The sequence below is a fragment of the Ambystoma mexicanum genome, chromosome 13 (genome assembly GCF_040938575.1).
Source record: "Ambystoma mexicanum isolate Mex_15411 chromosome 13, UKY_AmexF1_1, whole genome shotgun sequence".
Lineage (NCBI taxonomy): Eukaryota > Metazoa > Chordata > Amphibia > Caudata > Ambystomatidae > Ambystoma > Ambystoma mexicanum.
Window position 1 is genome coordinate 52,258,558 of NC_090938.1, and position 15,481 is coordinate 52,274,038.

Below are 15,481 nucleotides of genomic sequence, written 5' to 3' on the forward strand. Positions count from 1 at the left end.
GATAGCTATTCTCGGCATCTTCACCATCTCCTGCTCGTAAGCCTTCGGAAGCGTCTCTGGGCCATCCAGCAGACTGACCAGCTTACACAGGAATCTTGCTCTGTAACCGCTGCCAGGTTGTGTAGTATTTCGAGTCCTTTTCACTCTCACACGATTCGTACACTTGGCGTTCCCAGGTCTGAAGTGAGTAGTGTACATTTGGCTCAGATACACACGGCCGCTCCGTTGCCCTGCTGTGGTAACAAACTGTGCGGGTTCCTTCGTTTGGGACGTCTTTCACTCAACTCTGCTGCTGCAGACTCAACACGACGACGAGACGTCCCCTGCTCTTCTGAACCTGCCAGCGACTGAAACTGACGCGGAGAAGCCTGGGTCTGCTTGCATCGGGGACCGGTGAGTAGCATAGCTAGGAACTGGTCGCCCTCCTGCAGGAGCCCATAGCTTTTCCCCGCTGTGTCAAAACAGCATGCCTTTCTGTACTCGCGCTCTGCTTCTGCCCACAGTGGAGGCTGCGCTTGAGTCGCGGAACTGTTCTTCTTCATTTGTGCACTAAACTGAACTGCCTGATTTTCTTCGAAGAGACTCCCCTTTTTGCCCGTTGGCACCAGCGTATGAAGGTACTTTTGAGCACAAGGCTCCACTCTTCGTAGGGCTCAGACTTCCTTTTAGTTAGGTGCCTCTGAAGGCGGACTGGGTCTAAGCATTATTTTGCACTGCCTGTTTTCCTTTCCTTTTAGGTGGACTACACATTTCGTGCATCTAACGCTTGAGACCTGTTTGTATTTGTATATATATTGTATTGGTATGGTATGTGTTGGTTTACTAGAGTTGTATTGTGATTTCTCGCTACGGTCATTGTTTTAAAGGCCTTGGAATAAATGTGTATATATTTTTAATATAGTACCTGTTTGGAGTAGTTTGTAAGTGTCCTTGCTTTGTGTGCTCATTGCGGGCTTTCAGTCACCCTCACCCCTCTTCAGACCTAGTCTTGACCGCCGTGATCGCTACCTTGATTGGTCTGGCTTGTCCAGAGGTTACCCTGTTCCAAGTAATTAGGTTGGCCTTTGAACTTCTGCGCCACCAGGACAGAGTTCAGAAATCTGTCTTAACAAATTGGTGTACAGCGGTGGGATACGACTGAAGGTATCCAGTGTTGCGCACGAACTAAGGCATTTCAAGTTATTCCTACCAGGACACGTAGTGAATTGTTATAGTATAACTTTAAAAAGGCCATAGTCCTATCTAACAGTATGGAAACAAATACCTTGTTAACTTTAAATGCTTCCAAATCAGAGACATTGAAAAAGATGTGTGCGCAGAGAGGTGTTTCCTCTCAAGGCACGAAATTGGATATGATCCAAAGAATCGTGGCGTGGCAAGAAGCGCAGCTTGACGCTATAACTTCTGAGGACAGTGCGGAAGGAGGTGGGGCTGCTCTCACTGGTAGAACTGACGGTTCTGCCACTGCACTGATCCACTGCCACCACGAGGACAGGGAGGATGAGATGTCTAATGTTTCCTCTGCCAGTGTTGATGGGGAGGCTATGCTTGAATTCAAGAAGCAAGAGCTGCGGTTTAGGCAGAAGGAGCTTGAATTCAGCATAGCCAAACTAAAAATCGAACAGGCAGAAAAACAGAAAGACAGGGATCACCAGTTGGAACTGGCCAAGCTTCAGGTTGCTAATGGGTCCAATGGTCCTGGACATGGGTCTGGGGCCGCCTCTCATCCACGGTTTCCGAAAGATCTGCTCAGTGTGTATGAGGAAAGGAATGACATTATGGACTGGCTGAATGCTTTTGAGTATGCATGCGAAGTTCAACAAGTTGACAATGCTGATAAGATTGCCTGGTTACTCAGCAGACTGCCCCATTCTGGCTGTAGTGCCATTATGGAAATGTTGAAGGCTGAGCGAGCTGATTTCGCAATGTTAAAGCAAACTCTCATTTTAAAGTTTGGGAAGACTCCGGCCCAATATTTGAAACGATTCAGAGAGTATAAGAAAAAGGAAGGTGGTACTTGAGTATCTTATGTAACCAAATCCTTAAAAAACTTGACTGGCTGGGTCGAAGGTTATAAGGTTTCTACCTTCGAAGGCATGATAAATCTTGTCATGCTGGAACACATTTTTGCATCTTCTTCCCCGGAGCTTAAGCAGCATTTGGCCGATTCGAAGGAGATGGATCCTAAGAAGCTGGCCATTGCAGCAGACTTATGGGTGTCACTTCGAGTGTCCCATAAGAACAAAACTCATCCTGGTAAGCAGGAGGAAGGGAAAAAGTCCAAAGATATGGAGGGTGGGGAATCTGCTAAATCTTCTTCTCATAAGGGCCACAAAAAGAAAAATAAGGGTAAGACACAAGAGAACTCACAGGGTAGTGGAGGTCCGCCTCCGAAACAGAACTCTGGTTACAATAAGCCTCCCTATGTAAACAGACCCAATGGATCTTGTTTTGCTTGTGGAGCAACTGACCACGTGAAGGGGGATCCCCGGTGTAAGGTTAGACCTTTGGGGGTCCACTCCGCTAATCTGGCCTTCTCCTCCTACGAGGAAGAAGAGATTACAGGAGCATCCTTCTCCTCATACTCCTTTCCCAGCGGGATAGAGGCTGAGGTAGTTTTAGTTTCCCTGGGTTCCTGGGAGCCTAAAGTCGCAGAGGCTTATACTAGGATTCCAGATAATACCAAGCACTACTTTAAAGACAGTGTGCTGATCAATGGAGTAGATACTCCATCTCTTAGGGATAGTGGGTGCAGTCGAACTGTAGTGGATTCTACCTTGGTAGACTCAGAGGAAGTTGCCAGAGCTACTCTGATGCCCACTAAGTTGGCTGACGGCCCCCTCCGTATGTTCCCAGTAATAACTGTAAATCTTACTTTAAATGGTACAGCAGTCAGGATTCCAGTGAGCATTCAGAGAAACGTCCCAGGAAAGGTCTTGTTAGGTAATGATCTCAGAGCTTTACGGCTCGTAGGAGACACTGCCGAAAGACCCTACACACGGTCTCAAGCACGGGCAGCATTGGCCAAGACCAATACGCCGCCCCAGCCGAAGGGGAAACCCAAGGCGAAAGGAGTAAACAAGTCAAGACGAGGGAAAGAGAATATTCCCTCGAGCTCACCTACCACTGCGGTGGAGGAAGTTGGTCAATCGCCCGGGCCTGACGAGGAGGTGGCGGTGCCTGAAGTATTTGACCCCAACGACCATCCTGAACTGAAAGACTTGTTAGTAGAAGGTGGTCCTGATAGGGATGAATTCAGTAAAGGCCAACGTGAGTGCCCATCTCTGGAAGGCCTAAGGAGAAAGGCCTGCTCCCAGCTTGAGGGTGAACCTCCTGGGACGCATAGGATTTATTGGGAAGGTGGACTCCTGTACAGTGAGCCCACAGAGTCTACAGAAGGAGACCATAGGAGGTTGGTAGTTCCCCTTGCTGTTAGGCCCTTCCTCCTGCAGTTGGCGCATGAAGTGCCCCATGCTGGTCACCTTGGTATTAAGAGGACCAAGCAAAGGTTATCCATGCACTTCTACTGGCCCAAGATGGGGGTGCAAGTAGAAAGTCACTGCAGGAGTTGTGCCTCCTGCCAGTTATCTGGCAAGGTTGGCTCGACAATCCAAGCTCCATTGGTCCCACTCCCAGTTGTGGGAATACCACTTGAAAGGGTAGGGATCGACATCGTTGGTCCCCTTGACCCGCAAACATCCTCAGGCAATAGGTTTACCCTGGTGCTGGTTGACCATGCAACCAGATATTCTGAGGCCATCCCATTGAAAACTGTAACTGCCAAGTCAGTTGCAAAAGCGTTGCTTGGCATATTTACTAGGGTTGGCTTCCCTAAAGAAGTTGTGTCGGATCGTGGCAGAAACTTTATGTCGAAGTATATGCAGGCTATGTGGAAAGAATGTGGGGTCACCTACAAGTTCTCTTCTGCATACCACCCCCAGACCAATGGTCTGGTGGAACGTTTCAACAGAACATTAAAGAGCATGAATGGGGCTCTGGAGGAACCTCAGAGAAGAAAATGGGATCTTCTTTTACCATGCTTACTGTTTGCCTACCGAGAGGTACCACAGGAGGGTGTTGGCTTCAGCCCCTTCGAACTTCTGTTCGGTCATCCCGTACGGGGACCCTTAGCCGTAGTCAAAGAGGGATGGGGGATGCCCACTCCCCCTGTTACTACCAACGTAGTTGATTATGTGCTAGGGCTCAGAAAACGGATGGTACTTCTGATGGGCTTGGCTAGTGATAAATTGAAGGCAGGACAAGCGCTGGTGAAACATTGGTACGACCAGAAAGCTTCCCTCATCAACTTTACACCTGGTCAGCAAGTCCTGATCATGAATCCCATAAGGCCTCGAGCTTTACAGGACAAACGGTCAGGCCCTTACACAGTGGTGGAGCCCCTGGGTGAGGTTAACTATTTAGTGGACATTGGAAGGCCTGGACAGGCTCCAAAAGTGTTTCACGTGAATAGGCTGAAGGCTTTCGTCCCAAGAGTCGAAATCGCAGCACTGCTACTGGCTTCAGATGTTGAGGAAGAGGAGTCTGAACCTCTCCCCGACCTGTTCCAAAGCGGTCCTTCAGATAGCTCATTTGAGGGTGTCCAAGTGGCCCCTCACCTGACTTCTGATCAGCAGGCTGAGGTGAAAAGTTTGCTTAGGCAGTTTCCCCCCTGTTTTCACAGTCGCCTGGTTTGACACCTTGGTGCAAACATAACATAGACACAGGAGACAGTGTACCTACCAAAAGTAGGGGATACAGGATGTCAGTACGGTCTTATATTAAGACCGAGGTCAACAAGATGTTAGACCTTGGGGTGATTGAACCCTATAGTAGTCCTTGGTCCAGCCCTGTGGTTTTGGTTCCAAAGCAGGCACTTCTGAATTGAGGTTCTGCGTGGATTACAGGGCTCTGAATGCTGTCACCAAAACAGATGCACACCCCTTGCCTTGAACAGATGAGCTGGTGGATACTTTGGGTGCCTCCAAGTACCTCAGCACGTTTTACCTCACTGCTGGCTATTGGCAAATAGCTTTAGCAGAACATGCCAAGGAGAAGACAGCGTTTTCTACTCCAGACGGCCTTTACCAATTCAGGGTAATGCCGTTCGGGTTGAAAAATGCACCTGCCACTTTCCAGAGGCTTGTGAATCATGTTTTGAATGGGTTGGACGAATTCTGTCTTGCATATCTGGACGATATAGCAGTTTTCAGTGCCACCTGGGAAGACCATGTGAAACACCTTGGGATTGTGCTCCAGGCTCTTCAGAAAGCCCACTTAACCATAAAGGCTAGTAAATGCCAGATTGGACAAGGCTCAGTGGTTTACCTTGGACATGAAGTAGGTGGAGGGAGGATACAGCCTCTTCCCAGTAAAGTACAAGCAGTACAAGACTGCCCTACCCCCACTACACAAACCCAAGTGAGAGCCTTCTTAGGACTCACAGGGTATTACCGCAATTTCGTGGCAGACTATGGCACCATAGCTGCCCCTCTGACTGCCCTCACAACTCCGAAGAAACCCAAGAAGGTAACTTGGACCGACGAGTGTGAGAAGGCCTTCAATGGCTTAAAAGACTCCTTGTGCCAGGCCCCTGTCCTCAGGGCCCCTGATTATCAAAGTCCTTTTATCGTGCAGACGGACGCCTCTGACACTGGGATAGGAGCTGTACTATCACAAGTAGATGAGAAGGGTAAGGAACACCCTATTGGTTTCATTAGTCGCCATCTTAAGGACAGATAGCTCAGATGGTCCACAGTAGAGAAAGAATGTTTCTCTGTTGTGTGGACCCTAAGGAAGCTGAGGCCCTACCTCTATGGGACCCACTTCACTGTGCAAACTGACCATAAGCCCTTAAAGTGGCTAATGAACATGAAGGGGGAGAATCCAAAGTTGCTTAGGTGGTCCATAAGTCTACAAGGCTTCGACTTCACTATTATAGGCCAGGTGTCCAACATAGCAATGCTGATGGGTTGTCCAGAATGTTTAACCGACCTGAACAAGAGACTTATTCAGGGGTGGATTAGTTCCCCCTGTACAAAGTCTGGGAGGGGCGAGTGTTAGGAAAGATTTTGTAATTGTAGGTAATTTTCCTTCCATGTGGCAACCCCTAAACTTTTTGCTGTTGTTTTTCACCTTGTTCTCGACTTTGCCAGAGAAGTGCAGCCTTCTGCTGCACTCCTCTGGGATTTCGCTCCTTTCTTACGGGGAAACTGACATGCCCTTAAAACAGTCAGTACCGGGAAACGCTGTTTTCCGTAGTTTCTTTTATCATGTTGTGACTTTCGTGCAACATGACACAAGAGGGCACTGTAAGCTAAGTTACTGCTCTCTTGGGTCTCTAGCCTTCTACAGGCCCTAGATACTCTTTTAGGATTGTAACTGATCGGTGCAAGTGATTCACGGACGGGAATGGTGGCAGCGATCGTTTCTTGTGTTTTGAGCTCCTTTTGGCGTTTTAAGCACGTTTCTCGCGCTTAGCCCAAAATGATGGCCTGGCTCCCAAAATGGCCAGATCACAAGGCTCCTTTGTCCTGTCCGCTGACCGTCTTGCTCCCTTCACCTTCCCCAGGTCGAGCCGACCCGGGGCCTTCCTTATTTGGGCATGTACTTTCCCGCGAAACACGGATGCTTTCGCGGGCTTCTACATGTCTTGTGTGTGCCTCCAGGTTGTGGCTGGGATGTCTGGTCCCCCCCCGTGGGTGCCAGAGAGTCTAGGGTGATGTGAATGCCTGGGACCACCGTGGTCCGTGATAGGTCCACGTATGGTGCGAGTGTTGATGAGCGGATCTCCCATTGGGTCCCCTCCGTTTTGGCGCGAAGGGAACCGTGGATAAGAGGGGGCTGGAAACACCACTACCATGTCGATCTCCTGAGTTCTCACGAACGAAGGAATACAGGAGCCAAGTATCCTGCAACCAAGAGGCTGAACCGAGGAATCGCTGGTGACCCGCTGAAGGACTGCTCCTCTGCACTGCTGTCACCTTGTGAATCCCTTTTCACCTTTGATCGAACCAGAAGGCCTGTACTGGTACTTCGACCCTTGGAATAGCGGGCACAGCTATTCTCGGCATCTTCACCATCTCCTGCTCGTAAGCGTCTCTGGGCCATCCAGCAGACTGACCAGTTTACACAGGAATTTTGCTCTGTAACCGCCGCCAGGTTGTGTAGTATTCCGAGTCCTTGTCACTCTCACACGATTCGTACACTTGGCGTTCCCAGGTCTGAAGTGAGTAGTGTACATTTGGCTCAGATACACACGGCCGCTCCGTTGCCCTGCTGTGGTAACAAACTGTGCGGGTTCCTTCGTTTGGGACGTCTTTTACTCAACTCTGCTGCTGCAGACTCAACACGACGACGAGACGTCCCCTGCTCTTCTGAACCTGCCAGCGACTGAAACTGACGCGGAGAAGCCTGGGTCTGCTTGCATCGGGGACCAGTGAGTAGCATAGCTAGGAACTGGTCGCCCTCCTGCAGGAGCCCATAGCTTTTCCCCGCTGTTTCAAAACAGCACGCCTTTCCGTACTCGCGCTCTGCTTCTGCCCACAGTGGAGGCTGCGCTTGAGTCGCGGAACTGTTCTTCTTCATTTGTGCCCTAAACTGAACTGCCTGATTTTCTTCGAAGAGACTCCCCTTTTTGCCCATTGGCACCAGCGTGTGCAGGTACTTTTGAGCACAAGGCTCCACTCTTCGTAGGGCTCGGACTTCCTTTTAGTTAGGTGCCTCTGAAGGCGGACTGGGTCTAAGCATTATTTCCCACTGCCTGTTTTCCTTCCCTTTTAGGTGGACTACACATTTCGTGCATCTAACGCTTGAGGATTGTTTGTATTTGTATATATATTGTTTTGGTATGGTATGTGTTGGTTTACTAGAGTTGTATTGTGATTTCTCGCTACGGTCATTGTTTTAAAGGCCTTGGAATAAATGTGTATATATTTTTAATATAGCACCTGTTTGGAGTAGTTTGTAAGTGCCCTTGCTTTGTGTGCTCATTGCGGGCTTTCAGTCTCCCTCACCCCTCTTGAGACCTAGTCCTGAACGCCGCGATCGCTACCTTGATTGGTCTGGCTTGTCCAGAGGTTATCCTGTTCCAAGTAATTAGGTTGGCCTTATGAACTTCTGCGCCACCAGGACAGAGTTCAGAAATCCGTCTTAACACAAGCTCATCCTCTTCTGCCACCTTCTCCAAACTCCTTCCAGATCCTTCCGCACTCCAGCCCATGCCACTTTCCTTCCTCCGAACTTCACACTAAAAGATGACTTCCATCCTATATTTCGAGGAGGGGGTCTCAGGTGTGCAGGCTTGTGATAAGCAGTTTGGGAGCTGTGGTTATAGTGGCTTAGGGGGGGCCTTCAGTGGCTGCTGGACTAACACCCTTAAGAACTAGCTTTTCCATCGATGAGTCCGTAGCTCCCTCTTCCTGTTTAGGTTGCTGGTGTGGCGTAGGCTGGTATGTTGCCCCTTCGAAAATGGTGCCTTCCAGTTCTGAGGTAGAGCCCTGGGGCTGGTTGGCTGCTTCCCTGACCCCTCGGCCTAGCTCATGTGACTCTCTTTGCAGATTTAAGGGCAGTTTCTACACCCAGGTGAGTCAAGCGGGGGCGTGCAGGCGCTAACAACTCTGCGGGATCAGTGCTCCTGGATTCCCCCAAAGGGGCCTACCTACTTGTCCCCTTGGTTGTTTTGGGGTGCTTGGAGTGTTGTGATATAATCGATGAGGAAGGAACCTGATCACGAGGGTGGCCCTTAGAGGGCCAGTGCTAAACCCTGGTGCCCTATGACAGTTCTGCAGCATGATAACCAGACCGGGGACCTGCATCCTTTCCATCGCGCAGTCCCACCAGCTCATCGCTCTACTCGCCAAACCATTTTCTTCCAAAGTGTTAATGGGGCGGCCCGTCCCCTGGGCCTGGAATGCTATGCGCTAGATCTCCCTCCCACACATATTGAAATCATTTAGATCATGTTCTCTTGGAGTCCTCTTGATAATTGTAATTAAAATCATATTTTATCTCCTTTCTTTTTCCTCTTCCTCCTTGCCTTTGTACGTCACAGAATGCTGCGACTCAGGCTAGAAATGAAGACAGTGGCAGACGACCTGTGTCAGAACAACCGTGTCATTGAGAGGTAAGCAAGAGTTCACCATCTAGTTACAGCCGTCGCCTGCTCTTTGTGTCTGTCGACTATATCCTGGACTATGGAACGAGCGTATTCCCTACCTTTGCTATGCGTTGTCATCAGCTGTGAAAATGAATTCAGACAATATTGAGACATTTCCCCTGCAAGGGTTCACTGTAGAACCCATTGCAAAAAAAAGTTGTTTTCACGCAAACGTTTGGAAACTGAAATCCATGGCCCACCCTTATGCGTCGCATGGAACGATATCCTGTGGTAACTGAAATCCAAAGCCACCCTTGTGCGTCCCATGGAACGATATCCCGTGGTAACTGAAATCCAAGGCCTCCCTTATGTGCTGCATGGCATGATATCCCATGGTAACTGAAATCCAAGGCCACCCTTATGCGTCGCATGGAACGATATCCCTTGGTAACTGAATTCCAAGGCCACCCTTATGGTAAGCATGGAACGATATCCTGCGGTAATGGAAATCCAAGGCCACTCTTATGCGTCCCATGGAACGATATCCTGTGGTAACTGAAATCCAAGGCCACTCTTATGCGTTCCATGGAATGATATCCTGTGGTAACTGAAATCCAAGGCCACCCTTATGCGTCCCATGGAACGATATCCTGTGGTAACTGAAATCCAAGGCCTCCCTTATGCATCCCATGGAATGATATCCTGTGGTAACTGAAATCCAAGGCCTCCCTTATGCGTCGCATGGAACGATATCCTGTGGTAATTGAAATCCAAGGCCACTCTTATGTGTCGCATGGAATGATATCCCTTGGTAACTGAAATCGAAGGCCACCCTTATGAGCCGCATGGAATGATATCCTGTGGTAATTGAAATCCAAGGCCACCCTTATGTGTCGCATGGAATGATATCCCTTGGTAACTGAAATCGAAGGCCACCCTTATGAGCCGCATGGAATGATATCCTGTGGTAATTGAAATCCAAGGCCACCCTTATGTGTCGCATGGAATGATATCCCTTGGTAACTGAAACCCAAGGCCACCCTTATGCTCACTTGTGCCCCTTCCCGTTCTCCCCATCCTCTCCTATGTGTTTTGCAATGGCATCCACCTCTCCTTATTCCTTCTTAGCTTGCCTCCTCTCCGCCCCCTCCTGCTCACTTCTGCTTTCTCCTGTTCTCCTCCATCTGCCAGGTAACTGTCGAACCTCCCCCCCTAACCCCCCACACACTTTTTGTCCCCTCCCGATGTCCTCAGCTCCTCGTCACCGTTGGTTTTCTCTTCCTCCTCCTTACCCCTAGTTGTATTTCCTGCATTCGCTCTTGAGGATGTAGCTCCTCCTGTGCATATTCTTTCCTCCTTCTCTTCAGATCTTCCTTTCCTCTGCTCCTTCTCACTCTTGGATGTTAACTCCTTGCTCATCTCTTGCTGACTTCTTCCCTCCCACCACCTCTATTCTGTGCGCCTTTACTCCTCTAGATCCTACCACCTCTATTCTGTGCGCCTTGACTCCTCTAGATTCTACACCATCCACATCTCCTTGATGACCCCTCCTTTCTTCCTCTTCCACTCTCCTCCGCCACCACCGCCTCCTTCCCCTCCTCTTGCTGCGCTACCTCCTGCTTTCTCTAACCCTGTGTCTGAAGTAATCGACAAACTCCGGCTCTTTCCACCTCCTAGGCCCATCCCCATCCTTTCCCTTGTGCGTTGGCTTGTTCATACCTTGCCAGGTTCTCACACAGGAGCAGTAATTGGAGCTGGTCATTAGAGCTACCTGAGGGTGGGGATTGGTTTGCGCAGGCTGGAACTTCTGATTCGTCATCTGCCTTTTATTGATTCAGCACGGTCGCGTGCTGCTCTGCTGAGCAAAGCCTGATCCGGGTGTCCCTCCATCTTGGACCTTTGCCATTGCGCGGACTGACTGCATCCTCTTCCTCTGTGCAAACCATTCTAGAATGCTTAATTGACCTTTATTTTATTTATTTGTATTTGTAGAGCGCACTACAGCCCACAGGCATCGAGGCTCTTTGCATGTAAATGAAAGAAAGCTTAATTGTTATTACAGTGATACAGTCTTGGTTACAGGCATGTTACAGAGAACAAATGATAACATGGAGTTTACGATTAACAATCCTGACAAATAGCCTGGTTTTGATGGCTTTGCGGAATGGAAAATGGGAGTCAATCATCCTAAGGTGCACAGGAAGGGAATTCCAGAATGAGGTGGCCGTGGAGGGGAAGCTAGTGCCACTTGCCCGCACTTTCCTGCTTTTGGGAGTGGAGATCAGGTTGTCTGCAGGAACATGTAAAGGAGTCATTCTGCAAAGTCTTTTCTCTGGCTCCAGGGTTACCACCATGGACCGTGGTCTCACAGTTGACTCTTTCGAGCCCACTTAGAGAGGGCTGAACTGCTGATGTAGAGAGTGTTTTCCCTCATTTTCCTCCTAGGTATATTCTGAGGGTGGCTAGGGGACTCCTTGTACTTAGGAGGGTGTTTAGCCCAAATCATGTGACGGGTTTCTTTCGATATCACCATTTCCCCCTGTTGAGATCCTGCATTGCTTATCCCCGGTGGGCCCTTGGTTATCTCATTCCCACGAATAGGGAACAAACCTTTGGGGTCTTTGCCATCTTGCGGGCCAAGGCAAGTCTTGCCCTTGTAGGGATTCTGCCATTGCCTAGAATTCTTAGGCTGGTGGGAGCCTGGGGTTCCTCTGGGCACCCCCTCTGGGACCTGAATCATCAAACAGTAAGTCACACCCACCCACCCATGTCCTCCCTAGTCCCATCACCCAGGCTTCAACCTAGGACTTTGTACGTTTGGTTGATTACAGAGTGTGACGCTCTCTTCCTTTTTGTTCCCGCAGGATAAGCGCAGTGAGCACAGCTCCAGGAAATTGATCCATTGGTGGACCTTTGCCAGGGTTCAACGCGTAAGGAAGCCATTTTGAAGGCCTACGCCTTGGAATGTTCTGCCAGGACCATGGACTTGTGTTCCCTTCTGCAGGCAATGTAGCCGGCCCATCTCTTACCGGCAGCCCCGGGGGCTTTGGATGGCAGAATCAGGAGCTAAAGACACTGGCTTCTTGACAGACTACGTTTTTACAGACAAAACTACTATTGTTAACTGGTTCTATGTTCACTCATCGATGGTCATTTTTTCGATGTTTTTTTGCCGAAATTGTTTTTCTCCAAAACCACTCATTGACAATTCTTTTGGCGGAGAGGTCCCTCCCAACCCCCATCTCCCCGATTAATTTAACACTATTACCCCCACTCCTCTACCCCTTATATGTACCCTTCCCCACCCACCCCTATGTTTTTCTGAGTTTGTTTTTTAGGAAAAACAAATCCTGCAAAAAACCCATCGACAAAATGACTGTGAGTAAATGAACGTCGTGCCCTGTTCACCATTATAAGTTTAAGCGCTGGAATCGAGGCCTCCTGCATTTGTGCATCCCTATCACTGTTTTTTTTTTGCACTTTTACAGGATTGGTTTTCCATGGTTTCACTCTGCTTGTCTGGGGCAACGAGGTTTGGCACACACACACACACACACATCTGCATTCAAGTTCAAGATGCCCAAAGTTCTCTAGACCTGAAGTATTACTCATGTCAGGATTGTAATTAATGCAGAACTACAAGTACCAGAGTGCAATGAGAACAAATGGGGCTGGATGAGCTACTCACACCTTTGTCAGAAGATCGTGAGCTCAGGTACCCTAGGTTTGGGACTCTGGTTGCACAAGGGATTGACGATAGACTGATGCCTTTGAAAAGGAAGAGCTGGGGAGAGTCAGCCAAACACGATCAAGAGTTCCAGAGACCCCACAGCCTGTGGGGGAAAATCTCCCAATTCCCATTGGAACCAGTCTGCCTCTTGTTATCTGTATAATGCTGTCCTTCTGGATATGCAGTCAGGCCAATAGCCGCACCAAACAGATCAGTCGGATTTTCTGGAGAGTAGTATGAGCGAAAATGCACTTATAATTCATGTAAATAAACATTCGTTGCATTTTGAAACCAAACTATATTTGAATGTTCTGTGAGGCTGCTGAGCCGAACACTAGTTCAAAGGGCACTGCACTTTGCGTCACCAAGTGACTTATGCTGCAAAAGGTATTATTTGGCCCCCTCAACCACCAGTGTTTCATCTCCGTTAGCCAGTTGATATGTCTCAAGAAGCCGAGCTGGTGCGGCCTCTTAGGCATTTTGAAGGTTTTTTTGGATGGCATGTAGGGTTGGGGGTGTCAGCCATGATTTCGTCTCTAGCTGAACCGGCTCCAGTCCTACCACTGTATTCAGAACCAGGTTCTAAGATCGAATGGGTGCATGAAAGTGACAAGTGTTTGATTTAGGTATGGACTGAACCAGAGGCGTTGCTAGGGGGGGAGTTTGAGGGGGCTATAGCCCCGCGTCTTCTGGTTGTAGCCCTGGATAGAAGCTCAGGGGGTCACAACCAAAAGGCTAGCGAGCCCCGAGTCCCGACAGTCCTGATATTAGCATAGCCCAGGATCTTTTCCAGACCTAGCAACACCCCTGGAATGACTTTTTTAAAGGGAGGGTCCGAGTAAATGTGTATGTTTTTAAATCTGCCCTACCACCTGGCCACCCTCTGTCCTCCTGGCCCAGGTACCTGCTCACCCTGCCACCCTCCCGCACTGCCTCCAGGCCACCCCTGCACTAGGGTCTGTATCTGTACCCATACAGTCCCCCACCCCCTTTTCTTCCTGCACTTATCAGACCTACCCTCTCTTCTGCCTTAAACCTAGCACTTGCCAATTGCTGGCTGCACTGCCACTGTTTGTTGCCTTTATTATTTATTCATTATTTATCTGTTTCTCCTTTGCTCCACACTCTCCACTTTTCCCCCCTTCCATGCATTTTCCCCTCCCACTCTCCCATGCAATTGCGCGTTCTGAATGTCACTGGGCCTAGTATTTACATACATTTATCACCCAATTGAGGTATGTACCCCTTTATCGACCTCGGACGGATGAAAGGCTGAGCTGGCCTGCCTGGGATTCAAACCTGCGACCTGCAGATCACACACACAGCACAGCAGCAAGCGCTCAACCCACTGAGCTATCTTACTAGCTGTATACACTGGTCCTTATTGCATGAAGTACCCAGTTGTAAGGTGATGATAATCTCTCTCCCCTCCCCCACCCGCCCGCCCCGGCCCCCCACACATACACGCCTTCGTTTCATTTTTGATCTACTTGAGTGCCAGGAGACCATGAAAAGGGCATGAGTGCTCCGTACAAATCACAATAATAACACACTTGTCCCTGGCAACAACATTCAACAATGCTACACGTTGGTCTAGGCTTTGACCGTTGTGATTAACGCGTCCAAGTATCACCCTATATGTGGGCCAGCCCTGCAGTTACTCGTACTGTTATAGTAAAGCCTCCCTTCCCGCCAAAATGTGGCGCAAGATACAACACCATGAAGTAGACGAATGCACGCAGGCTGCCTCAAGGAGAGGGGCAGTTCAGCCTGCAGTGTCCATCAGCCAAACCATCAACATTGTGCGTGAAAAATAGGGCAGAACATAGAGGGCTTTTTGTGTGTAGTGCAGGGTGACCGATTGTCGGCGGAAAAATGTCTTGCCATGTTTTGGAAGTTAGCCAGCCACAAGGCGGGTGACATGCATGAATTCAGTGTGCACTTTCCTTTCAGGAAGTGTTGAGAACTGACCCAAAGGTCATTACCAGTACCTGACGGGTAGGGCAGGGTTCTGACCTTCACCTGGGCCCCCACCACCAAGTAGGTCAGATGCAACCTATCCAGGCAAAGCTCCATCCTGGCGGGGAGCAGGAGGCTCCCAACTCCAGAGAGAGGGGAGTGGGGGGAGAGCATTCCTAGGTTTCACTGGTTCCGAGACACTAGTGGCTACATTGGCAAATGTGACCTCAAAGAAAGAGGCACTTGGCTTCTGTAAGGAATTCTGTCTCCAAACCCGAGCCTCAAGCCATGTTCTTTAACTTCAACTCGTTTGGCTCTGCCCTTCCTATCTCCTCAACACTCCCCCTGCCCCCTCCACTCCCCTGGTCGCTAAGTTTTCCCTCTACCTGTCTTTCTAGTCCCTCCCTCCTCTCCTGTTCTCATGTTCCTTTCTTGCTCTCTGTTCTCAATCTTGTGCGATGATTCCGATACATTAGGTGTCATTTCTCCACATGGGATATAGGGGAAGGCCCTTCCCAATAGTCCCTCTAAGGGTGGTTTAATGCAGGGGGTGGGGCTCATGCGGAGGGGCTCAAGCTAGGGATGAGGACGGCCACCTGGGTGAAAGAAGACACAACACCCGAACCCAAGCCTGCCTGAAACTTCTATTACCCTTTCACAACCCTCCACTGGCTGATACATCCATGTGCTATTGTAAC

General features: G+C 49.4%; 1 protein-coding gene across 3 annotated transcripts in view; it reads left to right on the top strand.

Moving 5' to 3' along the window:
• IKBKE (inhibitor of nuclear factor kappa B kinase subunit epsilon) overlaps window positions 1-13,120 on the top strand; it is a 169,277-nt gene extending 156,157 nt beyond the window's left edge. For all 3 annotated transcript variants that reach the window (XM_069633177.1, XM_069633176.1, XM_069633178.1), the window contains 2 exons: window positions 9,050-9,121; window positions 11,959-13,120. In XM_069633177.1, coding sequence (XP_069489278.1) covers window positions 9,050-9,121; window positions 11,959-11,992 — 106 coding nt within the window. In that variant the 3' untranslated portion in view covers window positions 11,993-13,120. The remainder of the gene's footprint in view (window positions 1-9,049; window positions 9,122-11,958) is intronic.
• The last annotated feature ends 2,361 nt before the right edge of the window (window positions 13,121-15,481 follow it).